This window comes from Cotesia typhae, unplaced genomic scaffold, assembly GCF_013202065.1.
Source record: "Cotesia typhae breed Kobodo isofemale line unplaced genomic scaffold, CoteBio_Ctyphae contig_26, whole genome shotgun sequence".
NCBI lineage: Eukaryota > Metazoa > Arthropoda > Insecta > Hymenoptera > Braconidae > Cotesia > Cotesia typhae.
This window is the reverse complement of record NW_027423732.1, coordinates 2,709,820-2,736,213: the sequence shown is the minus strand read 5'-3', so window position 1 is coordinate 2,736,213 and position 26,394 is coordinate 2,709,820. Positions and strand designations below refer to the sequence as shown.

The 26,394-nt window shown below is 26.8% G+C and overlaps 4 protein-coding genes across 6 annotated transcripts; 1 reads left to right on the top strand and 3 right to left on the bottom strand.

Moving 5' to 3' along the window:
- Positions 1-4,457: 4,457 nt before the first annotated feature.
- Sln (monocarboxylic acid transporter silnoon) lies at positions 4,458-12,824 on the bottom strand. The gene is made up of 4 exons (XM_074239756.1): positions 11,799-12,824; positions 9,240-10,296; positions 6,415-6,635; positions 4,458-6,330 (listed from the first exon to the last, which is right to left on the bottom strand). Exons 1-4 carry the CDS (start codon positions 12,421-12,423, stop codon positions 6,149-6,151), a joined length of 2,085 nt encoding a protein of 694 aa, XP_074095857.1. The 5' UTR covers positions 12,424-12,824; the 3' UTR covers positions 4,458-6,148.
- A 1,307-nt stretch (positions 12,825-14,131) lies between these two features.
- Positions 14,132-16,792, bottom strand: LOC141525322 (leucine-rich repeat-containing protein 47). The gene is made up of 4 exons (XM_074239757.1): positions 16,026-16,792; positions 15,475-15,963; positions 15,064-15,388; positions 14,132-14,813 (listed from the first exon to the last, which is right to left on the bottom strand). Exons 1-4 carry the CDS (start codon positions 16,609-16,611, stop codon positions 14,618-14,620), a joined length of 1,596 nt encoding a protein of 531 aa, XP_074095858.1. The 5' UTR covers positions 16,612-16,792; the 3' UTR covers positions 14,132-14,617.
- Positions 16,793-19,220: 2,428 nt separating this feature from the next.
- LOC141525346 (transmembrane protein 39A) lies at positions 19,221-22,326 on the top strand. 2 transcript variants are annotated; one of them, XM_074239799.1, is made up of 7 exons: positions 19,221-19,722; positions 19,814-19,953; positions 20,441-20,539; positions 20,613-20,722; positions 20,835-21,087; positions 21,537-21,744; positions 21,858-22,326. In XM_074239799.1, the coding sequence occupies exons 1-7, from the start codon at positions 19,363-19,365 to the stop codon at positions 22,107-22,109; spliced, it is 1,422 nt and encodes a 473-aa protein (XP_074095900.1). In that variant the 5' UTR covers positions 19,221-19,362; the 3' UTR covers positions 22,110-22,326. The 2 variants fall into 2 exon arrangements, with proteins under 2 accessions (XP_074095900.1, XP_074095901.1); XM_074239800.1 differs by having other exon boundaries at positions 19,223-19,722; positions 20,616-20,722.
- Positions 22,097-25,703, bottom strand: LOC141525347 (8-oxo-dGDP phosphatase NUDT18-like). 2 transcript variants are annotated; one of them, XM_074239802.1, is made up of 5 exons: positions 25,511-25,703; positions 25,179-25,394; positions 22,953-23,496; positions 22,773-22,878; positions 22,097-22,679 (listed from the first exon to the last, which is right to left on the bottom strand). In XM_074239802.1, the coding sequence occupies exons 2-5, from the start codon at positions 25,285-25,287 to the stop codon at positions 22,440-22,442; spliced, it is 999 nt and encodes a 332-aa protein (XP_074095903.1). In that variant the 5' UTR covers positions 25,288-25,394; positions 25,511-25,703; the 3' UTR covers positions 22,097-22,439. The 2 variants fall into 2 exon arrangements, with proteins under 2 accessions (XP_074095903.1, XP_074095902.1); XM_074239801.1 differs by having other exon boundaries at positions 25,179-25,703.
- Positions 25,704-26,394: the final 691 nt, after the last annotated feature.

The following is a 26,394-nucleotide window of genomic DNA, read 5'->3' as shown; positions in this document are numbered from 1 at the left end:
GTGATCGACTACAAGACAGATGTTATACTGTAGGCACTTATAAAATTTTCAATGAGACTCATAGAATTCCTGAGAGTGTTCAGCAAGCTCTAAGAAATTTATTGCCAGTACGAAAAATCGCAGAGTATTTCCGTTTATTAAAAGATTCGAAGCTTTATGTGTCTGAACGATACACTCGAGCAAAACAAATGTCATCGTCGTTTACTCTGTACAAAGATCATGCTGGGTATCATTTGGGTTCAATTATATGCTTCGTAAAATTAGATTACTGTCAATGTTTGAATCCTGATGATTGCTTGAATCATCCACCTGCTCATCAGGCGATTATTCAAATGTTATCAAGTGAAAAAGCATTCAACGCAAAAGGTGACCATGATTTACAGTACGAATTTTCATTTATCTATAAATGTTCAAGAGTGGAAAACTTTGTGTCTATTCCTATCGACCAATTGATTGCCGTTTGTTTTGAAGTGAAAATTGACAACAATTTGTATATTGCGATGCCTGTAAATTCTAACAATACTGAATAGAATCAAAATTATTTTGCTAATAAAATTATATTTCTACTAAAATTTCTGTTGAAGAAATATTTAATTTTTTTTTATTATAATTTAATAATAATAATAATAATCCTTGTAAAGTTTTTTTTTCCGTAAAATTCTTGTGTTTTTTCAGTAAAAAGGTTCAAATTTTTTGAAATTATGATCAAAATTTTGAAACGGGCATATTTTTTCATTTGGAAAATAATTTTTGATAGTTTAATATAAGATCATCAGATAATAAAAATCCACTCAATTTTTTGTGTGCATCACGTAAAAAAAAAAAATTATTAGTTTGATTAAAAAAAAGTAATTTTCAATTCAACAAAATCAACTTGAATTTTCACAATATATCAATATATTTTTTTAATTAATTAATTAAATAATTAATTAATTAATTTAATAATTAAAGAATATTAAATTTATTTAAAAAATAGTTTTTTTTTATCAAATCAATTTTGTTTTATTTAAAAAAAAATAATTTTTTCAGTTTTTTCATGACAATAATAATAATTATTAAGGGGGATAGCCACTGTAAAATTTCCGAAAAAAAATTTTTTTTTTTTTTTCATTAAACTGAAGTTTATATATTCAAAATTATGTATTTCAAATTTTATAGAAAAATTCCGAATAGTTTTCGAGTTATAGTCATTTTTATAAGAGCGCGTCGATTGACCGTTTTACGCGCGGCGCTTCGACGAAAACGTCGCCTGCTCGCTCCGTCTTTGATTCGTACGGGTTGACGATTGTTTTCCCTCACGATTGTCAACCGTTACAATTATTTGACTTTTAACGTATATTTTTTCTTATTGTTGAGATACTGTACCTCATAGTTTAGTTGTTTTGTATGAATACACACTCGTTCTTTAATTTATTGAGTTTCTTAGTGTACTCGTTATTGTTTACTTACTTATTTTTTTAAATCTTCTGATCTTTTTTTTTTGTTTATTTAACAAAAAAATTTGTTAAATAATGGATCGTAAACAAAGTAAAGTTATTAAAAACGAAAGAAAACTGCCAAACGACAGGAAAAAATTTAATCGACCGCTCAACAGATATGAAACTGAAAAAAATACTGGCTCTCAACGACGTGATAGTGCTTCCAAGAGGAAATTATCACAAAAATCTGATTGTACAATTGATTCGAGTATTAGCTACAAAATTATAAATTTTTTTTCGATATTTAATTTACTAAGTGGCTGTGTATCGTGTAAAAAGTGTGGTGGTGATGTAAACTTTACTGAGACAAGTATTCGAGAATTAGGTTTTAAACTAGTTGTGAATTGCAAAAAATGTGATCCAGTTTTGATAAATTCATGTCCACTCATCAAGAATGCGTATGAAATTAATCGCCGTTTCATCTTTGCAATGCGGATAATTAGTATTGGGTTATCTGGAGCTGAAAGATTTTGTGGAATTCCTGGAATTTCTGTCTCCGGTGACGGTAGTTGGAAGAAAAGAGGGTTTAAATCTTCATTTGGTATATCTTCTCTAATTGGTTACTTCACTGGCAAAATCGTAGATGTAAGTATGAAATCCAGTTATTGTAAGATGTGTGCGCTAATGAGCTCAAAAAAAGGAACAGCTGAATACGATCAATTTATGCAAGACCATGCTCTAGACTGTCCAATAAACCATGAAAATTCTTCTGGACAAATGGAGGTAGATGGAATAAAAGAGATGTTTATGCGATCAGAGTTATTACATAACGTTAAGTATGTAAACTATATAGGTGATGGTGACACTAAAACGTATAAAAATATTTGTGATGCTAAACCGTATGGGGACATGGTGAAGATAAAAAAAAAGGAATGTATTAATCACGTGCAAAAACGAATGGGCAGTCGACTAAGGGCTTTGAAGAAGCAACGAACTAACAAGAAGACAAAAACAGGAAAAGAAGAAAATACACAGAAAAGTTTAGGTGGGAAAGGTCGATTAACGGACAAAGCAATTAATGAATTTACAAAGTATTATGGTTTAGCAATCAGACGTCATTCTAATGATGTTGATGAGATGTATAATGCTATTTGGCAAACATTTTATCACAAGTTTTCATCACCCGAAGATCCGCAGCATTTTCTTTGTCCTGAAGGTGCAAATTCGTGGTGTCAATTTCAAAAGCTGTGGCAACAAATACTTTGGACTCATTAGTTGAAAAACCACCACTTCCTGCAGATATTGCGGAAGCTTTAATACCGATTTATGAAGATCTATCGAATCCAGAGTTATTGGAACGATGTGTCGGTGGGTTTACACAAAATAATAATGAAAGCTTCAATGCATTAGTGTGGCAGCTCGCCCCAAAAACAAATTCTTCTTATTCCCTTATTGTTGAAATAGCTTTATATATTTCAACAATTACATTCAATGATGGGGCTCTAGCAACTCTGAAGATATTAGAGAATCTCGATGTTAAAGTAGGACCAACACTCTACTCATACTGCGCTGAGCGCGACGCTACTCGGGTTAAAGCTGCTGAAAGCCGCATGGAAACGGCCAGTAAAAAAATAAAAAAAGTCAAGGTCAATACTAAAGATAAGGAGGAAGAACCCTCATATGGCCCAGGACTTGATAGTTTGATGTGAGTATGAATATTTTGTGAAAGACTAGATTTTAAAGTTGCGAGAATCTTCTTAAAACTTTACTCGCGTTTTTCTCAAAACGACTTTTTTCAAACTTTCCGGTACTGTAACTTTCGTAAATATGAACCGATTCTCAATTTTTTTGTTTCCCCGTATTCGTCTACTTAGTGGCTATCGTCGCACGTAGGGGATTTTGAAAATTTTAATTTTTAAGATTTTTTAAGGCTGTTTGAGTCCAAAAAATGAGGAAAAAGACGAAAAAATTTTCAATATGGCGCCATTTTTTCTCAAATCAAAATTTTCAAAATCCCCTACGTGCGACGATAGCGACATTCCTATAGATTAAAATGCCGTTTGGTTTTTTTGTTTCAGATAATCCGTTTTTGAGTTACAGTACCGGCAATGGAGGGGGAAATTTTTTTGGTGCTCTACAAAAATGTTTATAACTTTGTGATAACAAAATATTTTTGAATAAAAATTTAGGAGAATTATCCTCAACATATACTTTATAAAACAAAAAAAACCCGATCCCCAAATTCCTTTATTATCCTAGTAAAAAAAATTCCCGAAAATTGCCTATTTTTTCCAGCGTCACAGTGGCTATCCCCCTTAATCAAGATGGAATATTGTAAAAATATTGTATTGCAAGAGTTAGACAATGAATGGAAGCGATACGAGTTGTTGGATTTGACTGATTTCAATATTGATATAAATTTAGAAGATTATTGGAGAGAAATCTTTAATATAAAAAAAACTAATGGTGAACTATTGTTTAAGAATCTAAAAATAGTTATACACTTTCTGCTAGTTTGACCATTTTCAAATGTAACCGTTGAGAGAATTTTCAGTGATATTAAAAATGTAAATCTGATCATAGAAATAACTTATCAACTGATACATTAAAGTCTATTTAAATTACTAAAAACTTTTTATCCCAAGGCAGTGATATTATTAACTTTGAACTAAATGAAGAAATGTTAAATTACTAACATTTGGGATAAGAAAGACGTTTAAATATTGGAATATTTATGTATGTTACGTTATGACTTTTATAAAAATTTTCAATGTTAAATTTAGAATAATGTTGCTACAAACATTATAAAACTTTCATATGAAATAAAGAATTTTATTTAATAATTAATAATTTTATTCATTTTATATTGTCAATACTGTAAGAGTATAAGATTATAAATAAATTTTCATATAAATAGAGTTGGTAGCAGTATTGGGTAAAAACGGGTAATCAGACTTTGAAGAAAGGGTAATCGAGATTTCACCCATCGGCAATACTGATACCACGCTGGAACTACGTTAAAATAAAAATGTTCACGTATTACTTTATTAATTTCTTATTTATTATTTATATTATATGTCTCAATCACAGTCTGTCGTGCGATTGACCATTTACTTTTTTATACAATTATTGTTTATGTTTAATAGTATATGATTTACGGCTAACATAAATATATATTTATCAAATTCGAAAAAAAGTTCACAATCGTTTATAATCGAAAAAAACAATTTCGTGTTGTTATGAGTCTTGTAGTGAATCACTTTTTTTTAATTTTTTTTTTTTTAATTTTTTTTTAATAAATAAAAACTTAGTCTACTTGTAAATTGAAATTAAAAAATAAATTTATAAAAAAAAAACTGGTATTAAATAACTTAGCAAAATAAAAAAAAAAAATTTCTCAGCATTTCTTTAGGTTCTATTTACTAATTTAATATAATTATTTTATTGTTTTTCACCCTAACTTTCGTGCATTCATTCATATTTTTCACGATAAATGGTTAACTGTTTAATTTACAAATATAACTTATCTTTCTTGAATCCTCCTCAATTTCTACAATTCAAAAGTATATAACGAATAATGAAATAATATTTTCATTGTTTAAATCAACAAGAGAAATCATTATTTTTCATTAATATCGTTAACTTATTAATTCTTTTTATTTTATTCGTTTGCACAACTAAAAAATATATGATTTTCTATAAATTTCCATGAATCTATTGACTAATTTAATAACTTATATGGCATTTTCAATTGTGTGCTTTGCACTGCTCTAAATAATTTTTTTTTTATTACATTTTTTGCTTACAAACAAATAACTTCAAAGTTACATTACAGAAAATTTGCAAAATATTGTAACAAAAAAATTTCAATTTCTATACAGTTCTAACATAATTTCATAAAAAAATAATTATTTATTGCTACAACTATTAAATTCAAATTTTCAGAATAGATGATAAATACTAAAAATTTTAAATTAATGAATATCGATTTTTTCATATTAATTTGAATTCAAGTTAACAATTTTGTTATTTACAAGTATCTAAGTAGCATTTTACTACTCGTTAGGTGCAAAAAATGACTATTTTCGAGTCTTCTGTAAAAAATATGTTTATTTATTATACTTAAAAAGCACTCTCAAAAATTCAGCTTGGTTAAAAATTTTTTAGAGTTTAAATGTTTTAAATTTTTACTGGTCTCTAAAAACTATTCAATCAAGCTGACTTTTTATGAGAATCCTCAATACACGGTAAACATTTTCATCAGAGACAAAAAAAATAGTCGGTTTTTTGTGCCACCATACTACTCCAGTATTCGCAGCCTAAAAAGGCGGAACTTTATAATCGATCACAGATACACACGTTAAAGATAAATGTACGACGAGTTGAGCTCGAAGTAAATAAAATAATTTAAAAGAAAGAAATAACGTGAATATCAGTAAAATATTCGTGAACTAAAAACTTCTTAGCTTTGATTGGAGTGGCTTGAAATGAATGTTTGAAAATGCCATTGACGGTTAATCGTGTAATCGTTTTTAAATCGATTATTTTTGTTGTCAAACAACAAATTATAAAATTTTTAAGCAAAGTAACTTAACTGCCAGTAATTTTTTCATATTTCAAACCTTCCTATTCAGTTTTCGAATGATAAAATCAACATTGAAATAATGAAATTGATAATAAGACATCTTTCTCCCACTTATATTTAAATCAATCAATATGAAAAATGAATATTAGTTGTCTTGATCTTGATTTATTTGTGTAGTTTTAATATTCGACGGGGCATTTACTTTTAATTTACTCAGTTTTTGAGTATCAACAGGCACAAGTAATAAAGGTAAACCACCAAGTACCATACAAGTGCCCATGCAGAAAAAACAAACGCTATAACTTCCAGTAACATCTCGAAGATAACCTGTTAAGAAAAATATTCATTAAAAAAAATTATAATAAAACTGTTATCATGAAATTAAAAATAAAAATTGATAATGTTTGTTACCAGCAAGTGGTGGAACTGAAATTGCTCCAACACTTTGAAACATTCTAACAAGCCCATAGCTTGAAGATATTTTGTCGGTACCATATTGATCGGCAAGAAGAACAGGTACCAATAAAAACCAACATCCAAGACATAATCCGTACATTCCCACTGAACAAGCTAGTACGTAAAACGAATGTGCCATTGGAATTGCCAATACAGCAACTCCTGCACCAACAATGCTAAAAAAAAGAAAAAAAAAACAAATTTTTTTTTATATCTGAAATCCGACAATACAATACAATTTATTTATATAACAAGAGAAAAACTACATAAAGCTAAGTCTGTCTAAGCTGTTAGCTGAGACTGACTCATTTAAAGTTCGAAATTGAGTATTTTATGATTAAGGGAGAAGGGGGTCAATTGAACCACAGGACAATTGAACCATTCGAATTAAAAAATCGAAAAAATTGAGAAAACGCTTCATGCTCTTGAAATTAGATTAGAATATACTAAACTCGGATATGACCAAAATTTGAAATCATTGCAATTAATAAATTTTGAAAAATTGAGATTTTTTTATTTTTAAGCATGTAAACTTCTTTTTTACGCCATAAATAAATGTTAATAAAAAGATAATTAATATAAAATGAAGTTTTGTTGCTCTTGTGAAACTTCATAAAATTTAAATGTCATTATTTGCCTTCTATCTCTCAAAAGTTAAACTTATGGAGCGATAATAACAACAAATATTGTATGTCATTCGGCCGTTAAGTGGCAATTTTGACAACGACTTTTTTTCGATATTCTCTTTAATGATTGTGACGCGAATATTCGAAAACAAGCGTAAATTTCAGTCCTCGGATAAATTTACCATTTAACTTCTGTACACTAAAATGATAAACTTTACCTAAAAATGGATATTTTTAAAAATTAAATATTGTTATGGATATATTACGCGAAGTTAATAAATTCCTGTAGAATGATCCAAACATTACATTATTGGGTATTATATGAATATACTGACGTAATTTCTAGAAAAGTTGTTAGGGAATTAAATGTTACGTATAGACTAGGTATTACCATACGGTGTCATGTTATGCAAAAAATACCATATATAAAACAGCTATTGCGCTATATTTTGGCTACTCTAACTTATCAATGTTGAATTTCAGTAAAAATAAGCTTGATGAGCTTGATGAGCTTGATGAAATGAACTAAGTATAAATAAATATACGAACATAACTAGTATGTTAGCAACGTTAAGTTAATTGAATATAGAATAAAGGATAGTGTATAATTGCTGTATGTACACTAGGGTGTACCAAAATTCAATTTTCATGAAGAACCTTTTAAAATTAGAATTTTGAGTTCCGCTTTTGGCAGGAGCTGTGTTTGGGCATTTCCTAAGATATTTTGGAGTGAGACGATTTATTTGATTTTTATAGAAAATGGCGGTATTTCCGCTAAAATTTCAAATTTTGGCCGGAAGTGCCGAACTAAATCTCCTGTTAAAAATTCTATGAAAATCAAATAAATCGTCTCACCTCAAAATATCTTGGGAAATGCGTAAACACAGCTCCTGCTAAAAGCGGAACTCAAAATTCCAATTTGAAAAGGTTTTTCACGGAAATTGAATTTTGACACACCCTAATGTACACATTTAAATTGACAAGCATTTATAAATAAATGATAAAAGCTGAAAATGTTCTACGAATAATTTAAATAGTGATTTTAGGGAAAATATAGACAAAAAAATAAAGGGAAAAGGGAAGGGGCTACATAATGGGAATTTTTTCGAACCTGATAAGATTTCTTTGAAATTGATCAATTTTAAACATTAGTCATGCAAAAACACGCTCTATAAGAAAATATTTAATTTACAAAAGATTTATATAACGAGCTCTTCAAATTTATAAAAAATTAGAGTAGACTTTGAATACTTTGAAAGATATTTTAAATAATCCGTACACAGAAAGAAAATTGTCTTGACTAGAGAATAAAATTCTTGGCTCAAAAAAATTTTCGGGTGCCTGAAGGAAGACCGAAGTTGTGTTGGCCGAAGTAAACATTTTTCTTGAAATTCTATTTTTGGTAGAAGTAATTTTTTCTTAATTCAAATTATCATAAATACTTGATACAATAAATTTTTATATTTGATCAAGATTTTTAGACACTTTAGGGAAGCAGCGCTGCCTACTTTAGCTGAGAAAAAAATTTTCTCACCTTGAGAAAATTTTTCTCTTGAATATTTGATACACATTTTAAATTATTTTAGCGTGCAATTATACATATTGAATGAAAAAAAAACGATTCAATATTCTTTGATCTTTTCATTTGACATGTTAATCACTAAAAATATTAATGAAAATTTACTTCTATCAAGATATTTAATTTTTTGGAGCAAGAGGCTGAATTTTCTCAAAACAAGAAGATTTTCTTAACTTAATTAAATTTTCTTGGATCAAGTTACGTATTTTTTAAAGCAAGAGAATTAATTTTGTTAGAATAAGTGAAAAATTTTTTTTTTGCTCAAGAAAATAATTAGGAAGAAAAATATTTTCTTGGCTCAAGTGAACCTTTTTTTCTGTGTAAGAACTAAATTGTAATTAAGTTAAGCGTGGAACGTTAAAAACTATTGCAATTTAAAATCAGCAACTCTCTTATTAAAAAAAAGAATTAAAAATGATCTCACATGTTAAATGCCCATAAGAGATGGTATTAAAAAGGATTTAAAGGATTAGGAAGTATTCATTAAAAATCAAATCATTTTGAATTCTTTCTAATTCTTTTTTTTAATGAGAACTTCTAATTCAATAAATTGTTATTATATTTTCCATATTTACCTTCCAATGTAACCTTTTCTTCGGTCAAAAAGTTGTAAATCGGACAACCAACCAAGCCCTAAGCGCCCGCAAAGATCGAGCGCTGCAGAAATAGCAACTAAATATCCAGCTTCTGATTTAGTATATCCTGCAGCATGCACATAAGCTGGCAAGTAATATAACATATACGGACTTCCAGTACTCATTAAACTAACAGAGAGACACATCATTATAAATTGTGGATTCTTCAACAGACTGATGTCCAAATATCTCATTATTTTTCGATATAATTTACTATTGTGTTCGATGATTTTATCATCAGTAACTGGTGGTTCCTTAGTACATGGTGAATTCACAATAGGAGCAGATGATAACTTCAAAGATTTTAATGATACTCGGGCTTTATACACACACGTTGAATCTGTTGATAAATCTTCAACGCTGTGCAAAATACTAGAACTTCGTATTTTTGATATTGGCTTCATTTTTAGACCTTCACCCAGTATATCTTTTTCTTCTTCACTGTCTGTTAACTCAACAGAATTAACATTTTGATGAAATAAATCATTCAATAAATTTTTTTCTATTTTTTCATTTGCAAAAATCAGTTCAAGTTTTTGTTGTTTTGGCATTGTAACGGCGATTGATTCTTCTTTTATTTCAAAATTTTTTGATTTAACTATTGCAGATGGATTATCTTCCAATGGGCGATATAGTGTTGCCGACACACAAACGTGGAGCATGCAACCACCCAGTAATAAAATAGTACCATGGAATCCAAAATTAGCCACAAGTGTTTCAATCAGCAATGGAAATACGAAGCTTCCAGCAGCTGTACCAGAAACACAAATTCCATTTGCCAATGCACGATGCTTGTCAAAATATTGTGAAACTATTATTATTCCAGGAGTTGTTGATAAACCACCTCCGATTCCAGTTAATACTCCAAATGTAAAAAATAAATGGATTAGACTTGTAGCAAAGTATGTTATTATTAATCCGAGAGCGCAGAATAAACCACCTATAAAGACAACTAAACGGCAACTGTATTTTTGGCATAGTATGCTGGTTACTGGAGCTGTAACACAAAAATTCAAATTATTAAACATTTTAAGAATCTTTATATAAAAATAAATCTACTAATTTAAAAAAAATTTTGAACGAAAGAAATTAATAAGGAGCTTTTTTTAATAAATCTAAACTTAGAATAATATAGCTCAAAATTTAGCGCAAAATTTTTCTGATATTATAATGAAAAATTTTTTGCTGTATACAATACAATTTACGTAGAGTACAAAAAAAAAAATAATCTAACAGTAGGAAGTTTTTTACTAAGCATAAATTCGCAATATCGATTTTCCACTGTAGAAGTTTTCAATATAAAGATTTTAAAATGCAGAAAAAGTCTAATTTATTTGACCTCAAGAGTTTTATAGCTTTTACACAGAAAAAAAATTTATTTGAATCAAGTAAATAATTTTGAAGAATTTCATCTTCTTGATTTGCATAGAAAAATTCTTAAGCTAAAAAATTTTTATTGGTTTAAATAAATTTTACTTCATTCAAGAATTTTTCCCTTGATTCAAATTAATTTTTTTTTCCTGTGTAAATATAACCAGATATATTTTTAAACGTTTTAAGCGTGAAAGTAACGGAAAGTTATAGGGATGGCTTACAAAGTTAATCATTTTTTAGATATATTTTTCTTACCGCCTAAAAGTTTTAAACATCGATAGAAAATATATTTAAAAAATAATTAAAAAATTTATTAACTTGTTGAGTGAAAAAAAATCTTCCTAAAATTCTTGCTTTATTAAATACTTGTTTTAGTACTGGAAAATTGTAAAATAAAACTTGATTTAATTTTCAGTGGAGTAGAGTATAATTAAATTTTACCGAGTTTTGAATAATACGACTTTACAGAACATTAGTGCTGGAAAAGTTTATTAACTTGATAAAATTTTATTTTTTTAAGGACAAATTTGTTTAATATCGTAGAAGATTGTTTTATCATACGAAATCACTCAATTATCTTAATTAGATTAGTGAAGCTAGTAATTCGGAACATTTAAATATTGTGGTATGACATAAATGTATAAAATGTATAAAATCGAATAAAATAAAATTTTTGTAAAGCAACGAATAATCAATGAAGTATAAAGAACATGACATGCATGACGTATTTAATGAAGACTCATGCGCGGCGAGAGCTTCAATGCCAGAAAATTAAACGCAAATCATTGGTTACAGAACCTTGACCTTGATCAAAATAATCTAAGGTGAAAAATGAAAAGTTTTTGAAAATGTAATAAGTTATTTTATTTTTTTATACACAGAAAGAAAAAAAGTCTTGAGTCAAGCGTAAATTTTCTTAAATCAAAAAAATCTTAAGGAAGAGTGAAAATTTTTTGAATAAAGTTAAAATTTCTTGAACGAAGTTAAATTTTTTTAAGCTAAGAAAATTTCTTCTTGCTCCAAAATAACTTCAATCTTTCTTATAATTTTCTTGGATCAAGAAATTTTTTTTTTCTGTGTATAACTAGTATTCCGTTAATAGTTTTATTAATTAATGAAACCCACCTAGAGCAAGACAAAGACAAGAGAGAATAGCGGGAATCCATGAGGCGACTGCAGCTGTTGAATCTTTGAAGGTTTCCATTACTTCGACGTATAAAACACCATAAGATTTAACAAGTCCAGCGACCCAAAATTGAACGAAAAAAGCTCCTCCGACAACAACCCAGCCGTAACCACCATCCAAGGGAACCAAAGTAGCATTATTAGGTCTTTTATGGTCTTTGGATTTTTTTCTATTGGCAGATTTTTTGGAGGATCGTATTTCACGAGATTTGGCAATTAGAGGTCGTGCTGTGAGACTTGAAATGGTTAATAAATTGTCATTATCTTCATCATCAACGTCGGGACTCAAATGCGGTGGAACAACTGGCGTCGATATAGCTGTCGCTTGAACTAATGATGCAGATGGCCGAGTTGGTGAAACTTTATGGGTATTTAAATCATAAACTGGCGCTGAATGAATTGAAAACAATGATCCCAATAAGTTTTGATTCAAATTTTCGTCGTTGACCACTGCCGATGTACTGCCACTGATATTATACTCCTGTGATCCCATTTTAAAATGTCGTACATCCACTGAGGATCTCGCTTCCTGTTGAAGGAAGCTCCACTCACGGGGTAACGACATACTTTCGTTCTCGCCTCGAAACGGCGACCGTTATACATTGGAGCTTATGGGCTTTTTTAGCTTTAACTTTATTAAATAATGCCGATAATCTATTTATTAAATAATAAATTATTAATACTAAACTCGTTTATATATTACTGATGCTTTCAAATTTTTTGATTTTATTATCGTTTCAACAATTATACTTTACTGGATGTTCTTCTTTCTGATTGTTGTTGACTTAAAATCTTGTATAAAATAATTTTTTTTTTTTTTATTTATTATAATTTTTATTTAATAACAAACTAAACACTTTGAATTCTAATGAATGACTGAAGACAAGTGGTAAAATATAGGTAAAAATAAACTCTCACGCAGGCGTAATCATTGCTCTTTAGCCATATTGAGCAAAAAATCGATTGTCTATTCTGTGTGGATAGACTATATGATGCGACTGGAAATTCACAAACAAAAAAAATAAATAAACAATCGGAATAATTTGGTGAAATATTCGAAAATTTATGAAAATGTATACAGATTCAGATTTTTACATACTTCACTCGCCATCAAAGAGCGTACATATATATTTATATATATGAGGGTGCTTTTTTTTTGTTCAAATACTTTTTTTTTTTTTTTTGGTCTCATCGTGAAATTTTTTTGCAAGTACCCAAAAAAAAAAAAATTCCCTGAAAGTTTGGGCCCTTAATATTAATATTAAGTCCTCGACCAAGGCGTATAAAGATTTCCCATTAAAAAAACACAGAAACTTTAATCTTTTTATCTTTAAATTTCTATAGCTCAGTGGCATTTAAAATTTTAATTTTTATGTTATTCAAGGTAAAAATAGATATCACAATAAACATCCTACTTGAAAAAAATCTTAGAAATTCAATTTATAAAATATAAATTAAGGAATTTTTTTATAAAAAATCTGGTTTTCTTACAAAATATAAATTATATTCTTTAAAGATTGATTCGCTGAATCAAATCAAACTAGTTATGAAATTCCACAGTTGAAGAATAAAGTTTTAAAAAGTAGATCCATGTTCAACTCACAGTATCGTGGAGACGATTATGACTGACATAAATTTGCAGACTATTTTTATAGTCCATTAAATTTTCAATCGAAATAAAAACAGAAAATTGTGAGAATAGAACTGTTGCGAGATCAAACTTTTACAATATTTTTTTCATTATCTTGCACAATATTTTCGATGTATCTTATGAAAAAAAGATAACTGATTTTTGCCGTCTATTAAATATTTTTAATAAAATATTTAAAATTATAAATAATTGAGATTAAGATGAAAGCATTAATTGACACTTAAAGTATAAATAAAAAAATATAATAAAAATATTGGTTAATTCTTTAGCAAGTTTATAGTATATGGTTAATACATACACTTTCTGGTGATAATATTCTAGACTACCACTGGAGATTTTTTTTTTTTTTTAATTAGATAAAATCAAGAAAAGAATTACAAATTGGTTTGTTAAAAAATCCCATTTTATATTAAAATAATTAATCTCATAGTAGGTCAAATAATTGTTACTTTGAAATAGTGTCAATAATTGTTATTTTTACTTTCTTATTATACTGCTTAGTTACAGCTAGCTAGTCCATAAATATTCAATAACATTATAAAAACATAAGTATATTTAAATTTATAAATTCTTTATTTAAATTAATAAGTAACTAAATTAAAATAATTGAAGTTTTTTTCTACTTGTACATTTTATCTTACAGTCATATTTAAAAGTTTAATAAAACTTGTAAACTTTGGAAGAATTTATTCCATATTGTATTTTTGAAAATTTAAATTAAAAAAAGTTGTATCAGATATTTAAAAAAAAAAAAAAAAATAACAGAAAATCAATAAAAAATTTTTGAAAATTCAAAATTTTCTTCGTAAAAAGTTGAAAAATTATACAATCATAACTTGGAATGATTTATATAATCATAAAGAAATACTCTATTAAAAAATATCAAATTTACAAACATATCTAGTGATCATTGATTACTAAATGATATTTTTAATATAGCTTAATCATGAAATTTAATTAAACGTACAGTTTGTTACTTACGTTTTAACAATACACAACAAGTTAATATATAATATAAGTGTTTAATTAGACTTTAAAAAGTAGTGATAGAAAAAAATAATTTTACTTTAAGCTCCAGTGGTTGAAAAAAGATCATCTCGATCGTAAATTAATCTCTTATAACTTTTATTTTATCATCAAAATTTAAATCAACTCGTGATGGATAAATATGTTTTAAATTTCCCTCCATATCGACGACTTTGACTTGTTCCACTTCTAAATTATGACCACTTTGATTTGAATTTTCCGTTGATGTGCACAGCCCTTGGGTAATTAATTCTTTTAACAACTCATCCATCACATCCCTGTAAACATAAAATTGAAATAAAATGATAGAATATTATAAATTATTCATTTTTACAAAATAGAGATTCTTGAAATTGTCAGTATTTATAACATTTTAAACAAGACAATGATATTATGACCCATTTTTTAGATTAAAATTATTCTTAACAAATTTCTGCTTTCATTAATCATGTATCACAAAAAATATTTGTTCAACCTACTTCAAAATTAATGAAAAAATATTTCATTTTTTATAAACTAAATATTTACCTGCAAACTTGTCGGGAGAGACCAGTTACTTCAATAAACATATTCTTAGTGTTAACACTCATTTTTGTAATATCGCTGTTAGTAATTGGTGGAAATGATATTACTTGATTATTTGAATCAATTACACACGGAAATAACGGTTTTCCTTCAATTAAATAGAGATATTTGTAAATTCCAGAATAAACGTTTCGTTTCTTTTCACGTCGCAAATTATCAGCTTCTACTTGAAGACGTTTGAATAATTCTGCTGCTGTAAACATTTTGGCACGGCCCAATGGTTTTATTTCAATTTCAGTGGGAACCTTTGCCGTAAATGTTATATCACCTGCAATTTGAAACGAAACAATTAAAAATACGTGACGATTTGAGCTTAGTAAAATAATAAAAATTCAATCATTAATTAATTAATACCTGGGGCAATTAAATCATAATCATGTGTAGCAATAGTGGCAGCATTTCTTTTCTCACAAATACCATCATGTAATTTAGTTTGCAGCTGTATAAATTTCTTAAAATTTTCTTCATTGAATGAAATATTCCTGACAATACAGCCAACAATGTAAGGACGCACTTGTTTAATGTTTTCAGTTATTTTAATAACAGGATTATCGTTATTAACGTGAATTATTTTCAATTTGTGTGTTATATTGTCAATTGCATCATCATCAGTATTTTTATTAGATCCATTATTTTTATTATTTTTCTTATTCTTATTTTTATTATCTTTTCCGCTTGATCCTTGATTTTTACTCGATTTTTGGCAATGTTGATTGATGTAATCGATTATTTGTTTTGTTCTACATTGATCAATCAGTTTCTCGAGGCGTTTGTCATTCAATTTATTACCCTTTAAATTGAGTTCTTTCAATTTTTGACAATCAGCTAGTTCACCGGGTACTCCTGTGAATAATAAATTAGTTTATTAGTGGACCAGATAATTTGGAATCGAAAGAAAAACTTACCTTTAATACAATTATCAGAAAGATCAAGATGTTTCAATGATGGTAATACAGATATAGCCGCTGGTATTTCATTGATACTATTTTTGCTGACTTTAATTTCAGCTAGATGATTCAAATTACTGTAGCAAACATCAGGAAATACTTGAAATTTATTATTTGATAAATCCAAAGAGCTTAATTTAACATTTGCGCTCAGACACGGTACTTTAGTCAATAAATTAGAATTTAAATTAATCGTTGTCAATTCTGTCAATGAACTTATTTCGAAAGATATTGTTGTCAATTCATTAAATGAACAGTCAAAAATTTTTAATTTTGTTAAATTTTCAATTGTTACAGGTATTTGTTTCAATTTATTTGAATGCAATACCAGTGTTGTTAAATTTGATAATTTTCCAATTTCATTAGATATTGATTCAAGGCATGTTTGATTAATATTCAAGTAATTTAATGTTTTACAATTAAATAATTCGTCACTTAAACCAAAAGATTGAATTTTTTCTGATATTGAAACACCAGACAAAATTAATTCATGGCGTCTTTCTTTTTTGACTTGTTCTATTTCATTCCAATTTTCGGCACTCATTTTTAAAATTTTCAAATTAAAAACAATTCAAAAGTTTAATCAACAATCTACTAATTCAATATAACGATTGTTATCATATGTATGATAGTTAAATGTGTTTCGATAAATTAATTTTCAAACCGGTATTCTAGGTTAAATTTTGACCATATGATTTGCTACGCAGAATTTATCAAGTACAATTTAATCAGGGTGTTCTCAACTCGAATTATATGGTTATATTCCTTTTACATATTTTTATGTATGTATTTAAATCAATTTAAATTTCTTACATGTGTATACATAGAGGTCTCTGAAACCAGTCACATGACTACTAGCGCCTCTACCAAATAAAACTTGTTTTCAAGAAAATTCGAAATCAGCGCCAAAATTCAATTTAAAAAATTATTTAATTAAAATAAAAAAATATGATCAATTCATTTTTTAATTATTATTTATCAAAAACTGTGGAAAGCTTATAAATTTTACTCGTAAAAAATGAAGTTTTTTACGTCAGCTATCAATTTTAAAAATGTTTTTAACAAATTAATTACAATAAAAAAATGCTTCTAAAAACTTTTACTTGTAATTTTTATTAATTTTCACATGTGGAACTTTTCAGTTAAATTTTTTTCATAATAATTTAATTGCTATAAAATTCTAAAAAAATTTTTAACATCTGTCAACTTTAGTGTCACTTAAATTTAACAATTTTTCTATTTTTCATTTATACGCACTGTAAACTCAACGAATTATCATTACATAAATTATTATCTAAACCTGTATTATCTCTTTCATTTATATTTATACTGTTTTAATTATTTAATTGTAAAAAATAGCGTCTATGAATGCGACTTACTAGAATTTACTCAAATATTAACTACTAATGACCTAGCATCTATTCTAGTAAACTTGCGCAATTAATTCAAAATAAATTTTTAATAACAGCACAGTAATTAATGAATCAGATTACATTTTAATGAATATATTATGTTAATTTAACAATATTTATCTGTGTTAACTATATTTATGTGTCTCTCTTGTGTAAAACTCATTGCAATTAAAATTATTGTTAGTGGCCCTGTTAATGGCAATTGCTGTTGGGCCTAAATGTAAATAAATAAATAAATAAATAAATAATAATAATATACATCTCTTATTAGTTATCATAAAATAAATTCTCTGTATGGTAATAACAATTATAAGAAAGTCATCAAATATCGATAGAAATATATTATAAATATAAAATAAACAAAGCGAATAATTTAATTTGAATGACAAGTTTGTTAGAATTAATATTTAAACTTTTTTTTTCGTCATTAGTAAAAAAGGTTTGATGAATTTTGAGGAATACAGTTGTTGTTAACATTCAATGACACTGTATTTGTAATCACACTACAACATTTTTGTTTTTTAAGTGCTTTAATTTATGACACTGATATTAGCAGACGTCTAAAAATTTTTGAGTGTTTTTATTAATTAAATTACAATTTAAAAGATATTTCTAAAAAAATTGCACTTACAGGTTTTCAAGTTTTTTACATGTGACATTTTTTTTTTTTTTTTAATTGTTTAATTGAAATTTTTTCAACAAAAAATTGTTTTTAATTTTGAAATGTCGGCTAACTTCATTTTCATTTTAATTTACAGTCAATTTTGACCACAACATTTTATACCTGTTACAATAATCATATAAATTAGTAAATAAACTGACTGTGTATACGTAGGCATGAAAGCAGTGTTCCGAATAATACTATTGACATATAACATATAATATAATATATTTTAACTAAAGCTGAACGAGTATTTTTTGTTTTTTCAACTTCTAAAAAAATATTGAATAATAAAATTGAATGCATCGCTAATTACATATTGTTTATATTAATTAATATAAAGTTAATTTCATAACACTGAAGTTGACAGACATTAAAAATTTTTTTAGAATTTTGTAGCAATTCAATAATAAAAAAAAATTTTTATTGAAACGTTTCACATGTGAAAATTAATAAAAATTACAATTGAAAATTTTTAGAAGCATTTTTTTATTATTATCGATTTGTTAAAAAAAATTTTTAAAATTGACAGCTGACCGCTAACTTCAGTATTATTTATGAAAATGAAGTTAACTGACAATTCAAAATTTTTTATTGAAAAACTTTCAATGAAATAATTAAAAAACAAAATGTCACCTGTAAAAAACTTGAAAAACTATAAGTGTAATTTTTTTTTAAATATCTTTTAAGTTGTAATTTAATTAATAAAAAAAATTAAAAATTTTCAGACGTCTGCTAACTTCAGTGTGATTATTATTTAACTTAACTGAAATATACTTAAGTACATCATTATGGTTAATGATTATTAGCTAATTGAAAAACGAACAACTTTTAGATTTGGCTGTGATTTTGTGCAACTTTTCACACAACAACCCATATGTTTTTTTTTTTTTTTTTTTAATTATAAAATTATTAATTTTTTAACTATTGTGTTTTAACAGATCAAAACAACGGTTACTAACTCAAGGGTAAATATCAAAATATTTAAAAAATCCTTGTATGTCGTGCCCCCCCCCCTCCCCTCCCCGCAAAAGGCCATCACACTGTTGTTGGCTGCCGCAAAATTCAGATGTCACTGACGATAATATTTTTGCTTCTCCACTCTATATACCTGTTCTGTATTCTTTGGATTTAATATACATGTTACGTGTATTTCTGTATACAAGAATATTATTTTTAAATTCATAAATGAACGAAAATATAAAATTCATACTTGCTCGGTATGCCTAGTGCTAGACGTAATTCTAATCGTAATTTTAATGCCCGAGTACCATTAAATATTTACCAAGTACCATCTTCTCAGTCATCACTGTCAACAACAGTTACAACAACAAACATAACCCCAAATATATCAACAAATTCATCATTATTAAATGATGAAAAAAAATATAGTGACAATGTAAATAACGTAAACCGACTTTTAGCACCTAAACATGTACCAATACCAACGGTACCAGTTGATGGACAGCTTACATTTGAAGCTATTTCACTTGGTATATCTGTCATCGCTGCATGCTTACAGTTGCTCAATTTATATCGTACTGTCTGGTGGTTACCACAATCTTACAATGACAATAGCATAGTAATCCATTTTTTATGAATTTATTTTTATTAAAAATAGAATTTAATTAAATTTCTAAGCTATAATCTTCATTTATTTTGTTTTTTTCCAGAATTTTTATCTTATAGATCCTTATTTTATCATTTTTATCATAACAATAATAACAAGGCGATTTATTTATGCATTGTTAAGGCGAGTTGTTGATTCCTTAAGTCCAGCTAGATGGATACCTATGGCACAAAAAGTAATGAGGTATATTACATCAATCCAAGTGAATTATTTTGTTGATTGTGTTTTAAGGGAAGGTTACATTATTGCTGCTCATAAAATAAATAGGATTAAATTTATTTCAACACTAACTTATTTTTTTTACATGTCAGTTTTTCTACGTAAAATTATGTTTTTTTTTCTCAATGTTTGTTTTTGAATGTAAAATGAAAAAAAAAAAAAAAAAAATCAGAAATCGTTTTACTGATCTAGATAAATTTTATTAACCATTTTTAAAAAATTTTTTTTAACATTAAAAACTGTAAAACTAATTGAAAAATTAAATATTGACTCCTTTTATGATTCTTATTTTAAACACATCATAAAAACGAATAATTAAAAAAAAAAAATTCCGAAATTGTTTACTTTTCAATTTTGATGATCAAACATAAAATGTTCCCTACTTTGAAACAATTTTGTTCAATTTGTTGAGCTAACAAGAATATTTAATAATTAAAACTTATTGTTTTAGGATCGTCTTACTTGTAGTTATACTAGCAATACTTGTATTTTGTCTTTATTTAATTAATGAACGTCACAATTCTATGAAAGTTTTTTATCTTTGTTATCCGTAAGTATTGTTTTTTCTTAATTACAATTTTATTTCATTGCTGCTTACTAAAATTATTTTTATTATGCACTAGAAGTATATCAGTGTATTTTTTCATGTTTGGTATGAGTATTGATCCATTTTTCGACATAACAAGTCCACCATTATACGTTAAAGAAGATCGGAAAACTAAGTTTTTATTAGGTAATGTAAAAATTTTAATATATGAATACATATAATTTTAGTAATAAAAAAAATCAATGTCATAAAACATTTATTTTTAATTTATTATATTAATGTGACAAATTTTTTCTAGATAAACCTTTACATAATTGTTCATTGAACGCATCAGCAATAAGAGCAGAAGTATCAAACTTACGATCAGACTTTAATCGCCGATTGAAACGCGCTCTTTTTGCATCATCTGGTAGTGCTTATGTTTGTGGAATAGCACCAATTATTTTTGTTCCTCAATATCTTCATTTTAATATATCCTGGATTATTCAACATATTGTTCTTTTTTGGCTTGGAAGATTAAGTGCACATTTTGCTCAAGCGTATCCAGTCAGGTAAATGTATAAAATTTATTTTTGTAATTTAAATGATTAAAGTTTATTATGCAAGAGCTTATATACCATTTGGATTTTAAAGAAATTTTAGTAAAATTGAAAATTAAAAAAAAAAAATAAAATACGTATGGTCTTGAAATTTTATGAGAAGCCAAAAAAAAAAAAAAAAAAAAGATATGTACAAAATTAAAAAAAAAAGAAATCTTTTAAAATTGATAGAGTCCCCAAATTATTATCTTTCAAATTTAGTAATACACATCAATATCATTTTTAGTTTTAATAAATACTTACCAGAGTTACAAAAGTGAAAAAAATATTTTATTAGATAAATTACTTAAAATGAATTACATTAGTTGAAAAAAATTAAAATTAACAATATGTACAAACATTATAAATGAATTTAACACAATATATATTTCTTAAAATCATATAATAATATTTCTTTACAGATATTGCGATGTATTACATCGCGCTGCATTACACCTAGGTAAATGGTCAAAAATAGACAGCCGTAATGTTCATTTAGTAGCACAATTATGGAATGAAAATACACTTTGGCCTCATGGATCAATAGTTAAACATAATAGAGAATTTTATCGTTCAAAAGGTCTTTGTACGACTGCTGAACCTGGTAATTCAAGTCATTGTCGATTTTATGTAAGTATTAATTTAAAAATTTTATTTTTAATAAGTTACTTTATAATTAGGGTTGTCATAAACATAGATATCAATTAGTTTAACAATTTAAAAACAATAACTTTATATTTCAGACACTTTTTAATAATCCAACAATGCTTTTGTGTTCATTGTTAGGATTACAATTGTTATTAGTATCGGTACAAATATTGATATTGTTACGTGCTGTTGAATGGTATCAAATTCTGTCAATGACATTATTATTAATAACAAACTACTATACTCTTTTCAAATTAGCACGAGATTTTCTAGTGTGTTGGAAAGTTTATCGTACGGAACAGATAATACAGGAAAAAGCACAAACTGCCATAAGTACTAATCAATAAAATATTATTTGATTTAATGTATTGAAATATTGTTACAATTATTACAAAAACTTCGGTGGATTATTTTTATTTATTTTTGTTTTAGTTGAGTGTCATGTTATTTTTGTTAATAAATAATTTATTTAAAACTATAAACAAAATAACTGTTGTCTAAAACTTTTCTTTCATGATTAATCTTGTATTATATACGTAGACAAAATATAAAAGTTCAAATATATTTATAATAATTATTATTATTATAAAAAACAGCAGTAATTTCTTCTTTCACAATATTAAATATTATGAATTATGAATAAACATTCTTAATGTATGAATTAAGTAATAGTTAGATTATCGAACAACATTCAATGGTATAGTCATGTTACGAGGTAAGCGCGTACCAATTGAATCAGTAATATTTTTACTCATTTCATGCCAAATATATTTACCCATAATTGTTACTTCTTCTAAAGCTGGACGAAATAATACTAATATTGTAAAACAAATTCCATCGCCCGACTCTTCACCGCTGTACTCTACTGACAAAAGTCCGTGTGGTCGGTGTTGAGGCACATCGTTACCAAAAATTTCCTTTTAACAATAAATAAATAATAACATTATAAGTAGTTAAACGAATAATAAAAAATAATTATAATAATATGAGTAAATTCAATTGGTACTTACAACCATGAATTTATGTAAAGTTGAATGTAAATTTTTATTTGGATTTATTTCACATATCGGTAGATGCAAACAAGATTTTTCTGATATAAGAACATGCATTCGATTCCTATAATTATAATATAATTATTTAATACCAAAAAATAAAAACAATCATTTTCAATAATTAAAAAAAAAACATACGTTGCTTTTTTTTTTATACAAACAATAAGCCGTATAAAAAGTTTGTTCCATGAATTCTCAACTGGTAGCAATGGTGAATGCCACGGTGGGTTACTAGCAATTTTACGATCCCTTGCACGCTGTATGAGTGGTAAAATATCAGAAGATCTGAGTGATAAATCATTAACGTTACTAATCCATGATGCTTGCAGGGATTCTTCATTAGCTTGATCAGGAGTCTTCAGTACTCCACCAGTAATTTCTCCCACCATAACAAATCTAAACCATGAACCACTGGCACATTCTACCATTATCAATGACTTTGGTTCCATTGCCAGACCAGTTTCTTCTAATACTTCACGTTTTACTGCATTTATTAAAGTTTCATTTGGTTCAACACGACCAGCCGGCAAATACCACTTGCCAGCACATGATGCTTTTGCTTCTTGAATCATGAGCACTTCATTTTTCTCATTTATTATTACTGCTGCAACTATATATGTTACTGTTTTCTGACAGATTGGTAAATAGTTGGAGCTGGATGTTGATTTTATACCCTTAGCTTCTGTAATTTGTATTAATAATACAAAAAATAATAGATATCCAATAACTTTTAGCATTTTTTTACTACATAAATCAAAAGTTCTATGGGAACATTCAACTTTATTATCAACTTATTACTATTAAAACTTCTGAACAACTTGAACGACATTGATAATATGTTGATACATTCTTTGCAAAAATTTGGGGAGCAAAAAAAAAAAAGGTTTTAGTTTGTTTTAACAAGTTACATTGAAAAAAAATAGTAATGAGATTCTAAAAATTTTTTTCGCTCCCTTAATTTTTGTGCAGATGGATAAATCGATTTTAAAAGTAGTTGTTTGTAATTATTTTTATTTTTTGCAGACATGGCCATTGGTTTTAATATTATTGTATTTTTATGTTCAATATATATATAGGAGACTTTCTATAGATATAGTCACTCATCACGATATCTCTGGAACTATAAGACCTAGAGACTTGAAATTTGGCAGGAATATTCTTTTCACTGAGTAGAGGTGAGCTAAGAACGGATTTTACTAAATTCTACCCACAAGGGGGGTTGCGGGGGCGTTAACAATGAAAAATTTCCGTTTTTAAACTATAGCTCCTATCGACTACAAATTTGGTTAGAATCTTCTGTAAGAAATGTAGAAAAAGTCAATGTGCAAATTTTGCGATATCTCATCTTACAGAGGTTTGGGAAGGTGGGTGTTAACATTAAAAATTTTTAATTTCCAAACTATAGCTTCTATTGACTCCAAATTCTCATTTCAAATTTTTTTCTTCGTGTCAATTATTATTCATTTTTCAAAAAAAAGCCACTCAAACATTATTATGATTGTATATTGAAAGTTACAATGAATATTAGCTGAAATAATTACATGGATAAAAGGTATATGCTAATTCGATGAAATTTGGAATTTGTGAAAGTCAAAACAATACTCTAATTAAATTTCAAGTTTAGATCTAAGAATACAATTCTATAAAGTGCCCAGCGAAGCGGACAGGTAACAGCTAGTTGTTTATAACTTCTGACTTAATAAATCCACTTTTCGGTGGTGGTGGCTTTTTTGTAAAGCAAATTTGGCGCATTCTATTATTTAAAAACATAATAGATCGATAACACATTGTTTTAAAAATTATTTGATGGATTTTCTTGAATATCAGTATTTTTTAAGTTATTTTATAGAGAATTTTGTCTACTTCTTCTTCTGTAATAATTTTTTTCTAGTGTCTGCTACCGATGGTAATTTTTGAGCTATTATTAAAAAATTGAGCCTCAGTAAGGGCTAGTTGTTCAATCCAAGATAAAATTTTATTCCAGATTGAAAAACTGGTCCTTATTAACTTCTGCTTTTACAATCGTTCTGACGTTATTTTAAAAGTATATAAGAAATTCGAGGTTATATCATGTGTTTTATTTATTCATAATAACATTATAATGTGTATCATAAAAAATTACTCGTCTACTTCACGTTTGTTTGTGTAATTCATAGCAATTATAAAATTGATTATTTACATCAATTTGAGTGTAAAATAAACTCTAATTTAACTGTCTAACAACCTTTCAAATTTAAAATTGCCATCAAAGATGAGTTGATGTCACTTACAACTGACTATAGTGGAATATTTTAGTTTTTTCATCAAATCATGAAACGTATTCTTGCATATTAGATATGAAAATAAATAAATAAAAATAATTACCATTAGACTCGTTTTGTTGTGCTAGAGAAAAGTCACAAAATTTTTCATCTTCATCTAGTTTTAATCCGTCTAGAACTTGTCGTATGTTTTCTTCAATACTGTCAGGCATTTTATCTTCTTTTTTTTTAATTATTATTTAAAAAATAAACCATTGGAACAAAAAATTTTTGTTTAGCTTCTTGAAGAATGTTACAGCACTCACTCAATAATAAACATCTACTTTAAACAATAAAAATTTAAAATTGAGTTAATATAAGTTCAGCTTGACAAATGTCTAATAATATTATTGATCAGGATGGATATTATATTACACATATTTCGGCTCTTCTTACTTAAAATTCAACCGACACGTAGAGATGGATAAATTAATTTATAATGCATAAATACAGTTATATGCTCATGGGTGTAGATCGGTGTAAGGTAAACTCATAGTTTCATGCCTTTTTTTAGGTTTGCCTGCATTCTAGGTCATCACATTCAGCATTCATGCATAAGATACATTCAATCTATCTAAATACATCTTATACATGATACATAAATACTTAAATACGCATGACTGATAAATTTTATATTTTTCAGTAAGTTTATACATAATATGTAAACACGATTTCCAACGGTGCTTTATTTTTAATTTTTAGATGCCATTTATTAATGACACTGAAGTTAGCAGACATTAAAAATTATTTTAAAATTTTATAATAATGCAATTATTAAAAAAAAAAATTAATCAAAGAATTCCGCATCTGAAAATTAATAAAAATTACAAGTGAAAATTTTTAGAAGCATTTTTTTATTGTAATCGATTTGTTATTAAAATTTTTAAAATTGACAGCTGACGGCTAACTTCAGCATTATCATTTATTAACATATGAAGAGCGGGAGTATTTGAATTTCAGATAATAAGAAACTAAAATTGTTTATCAATTATAATTTTATGAAAGTTTAAATTTAGACAATATATTTAACTATTGAATTATTTTCTGTAAAAGCACCAAATTATATCGCAATAAATTAGCTTGAATTTTATTATAATTATTAATTATTTATGTTACAATATAAACATAAAAATATAGATGTATAAATTTGCTATTGTAAGGAAAGGTAATACGACTCATGAAAGAATATCTATATCAGATACGATAAATATTGTAAAGTATCTTTTTTTATTTTTCAAAAATTTGTTAGATAAACGTTCAAAGTCAATCAGAAAAAAAAC

Excerpts from the sequence above, each read along its gene's own strand:
- LOC141525322 (XM_074239757.1), bottom strand. The coding sequence starts at position 16,611 with ATGAGTGCCGAAAATTGGAATGAAATAGAACAAGTCAAAAAAGAAAGA. Across the intron at positions 15,964-16,025 it reads TTCTGATAATTGTATTAAAG|GAGTACCCGGTGAACTAGCT; the intron begins GTAAGTTTTTCT and ends TATTATTCACAG. Across the intron at positions 14,814-15,063 it reads CTCTCCCGACAAGTTTGCAG|GGATGTGATGGATGAGTTGT; the intron begins GTAAATATTTAG and ends TTATGTTTACAG.
- Sln (XM_074239756.1), bottom strand. The coding sequence starts at position 12,423 with ATGTCGTTACCCCGTGAGTGGAGCTTCCTTCAACAGGAAGCGAGATCC. Across the intron at positions 10,297-11,798 it reads TTGTCTTTGTCTTGCTCTAG|CTCCAGTAACCAGCATACTA; the intron begins GTGGGTTTCATT and ends TTTGTGTTACAG. Across the intron at positions 6,636-9,239 it reads AGAAAAGGTTACATTGGAAG|CATTGTTGGTGCAGGAGTTG; the intron begins GTAAATATGGAA and ends TCTTTTTTTTAG.
- LOC141525347 (XM_074239801.1), bottom strand. The coding sequence starts at position 25,287 with ATGCCTGACAGTATTGAAGAAAACATACGACAAGTTCTAGACGGATTA. Across the intron at positions 23,497-25,178 it reads ACAACAAAACGAGTCTAATG|AAGCTAAGGGTATAAAATCA; the intron begins GTAATTATTTTT and ends TACAAATTACAG. Across the intron at positions 22,680-22,772 it reads CTTTACATAAATTCATGGTT|GAAATTTTTGGTAACGATGT; the intron begins GTAAGTACCAAT and ends TATTGTTAAAAG.
- LOC141525346 (XM_074239799.1), top strand. The coding sequence starts at position 19,363 with ATGCCTAGTGCTAGACGTAATTCTAATCGTAATTTTAATGCCCGAGTA. Across the intron at positions 20,723-20,834 it reads GAAAACTAAGTTTTTATTAG|ATAAACCTTTACATAATTGT; the intron begins GTAATGTAAAAA and ends AATTTTTTCTAG. Across the intron at positions 21,745-21,857 it reads CAAGTCATTGTCGATTTTAT|ACACTTTTTAATAATCCAAC; the intron begins GTAAGTATTAAT and ends TTTATATTTCAG.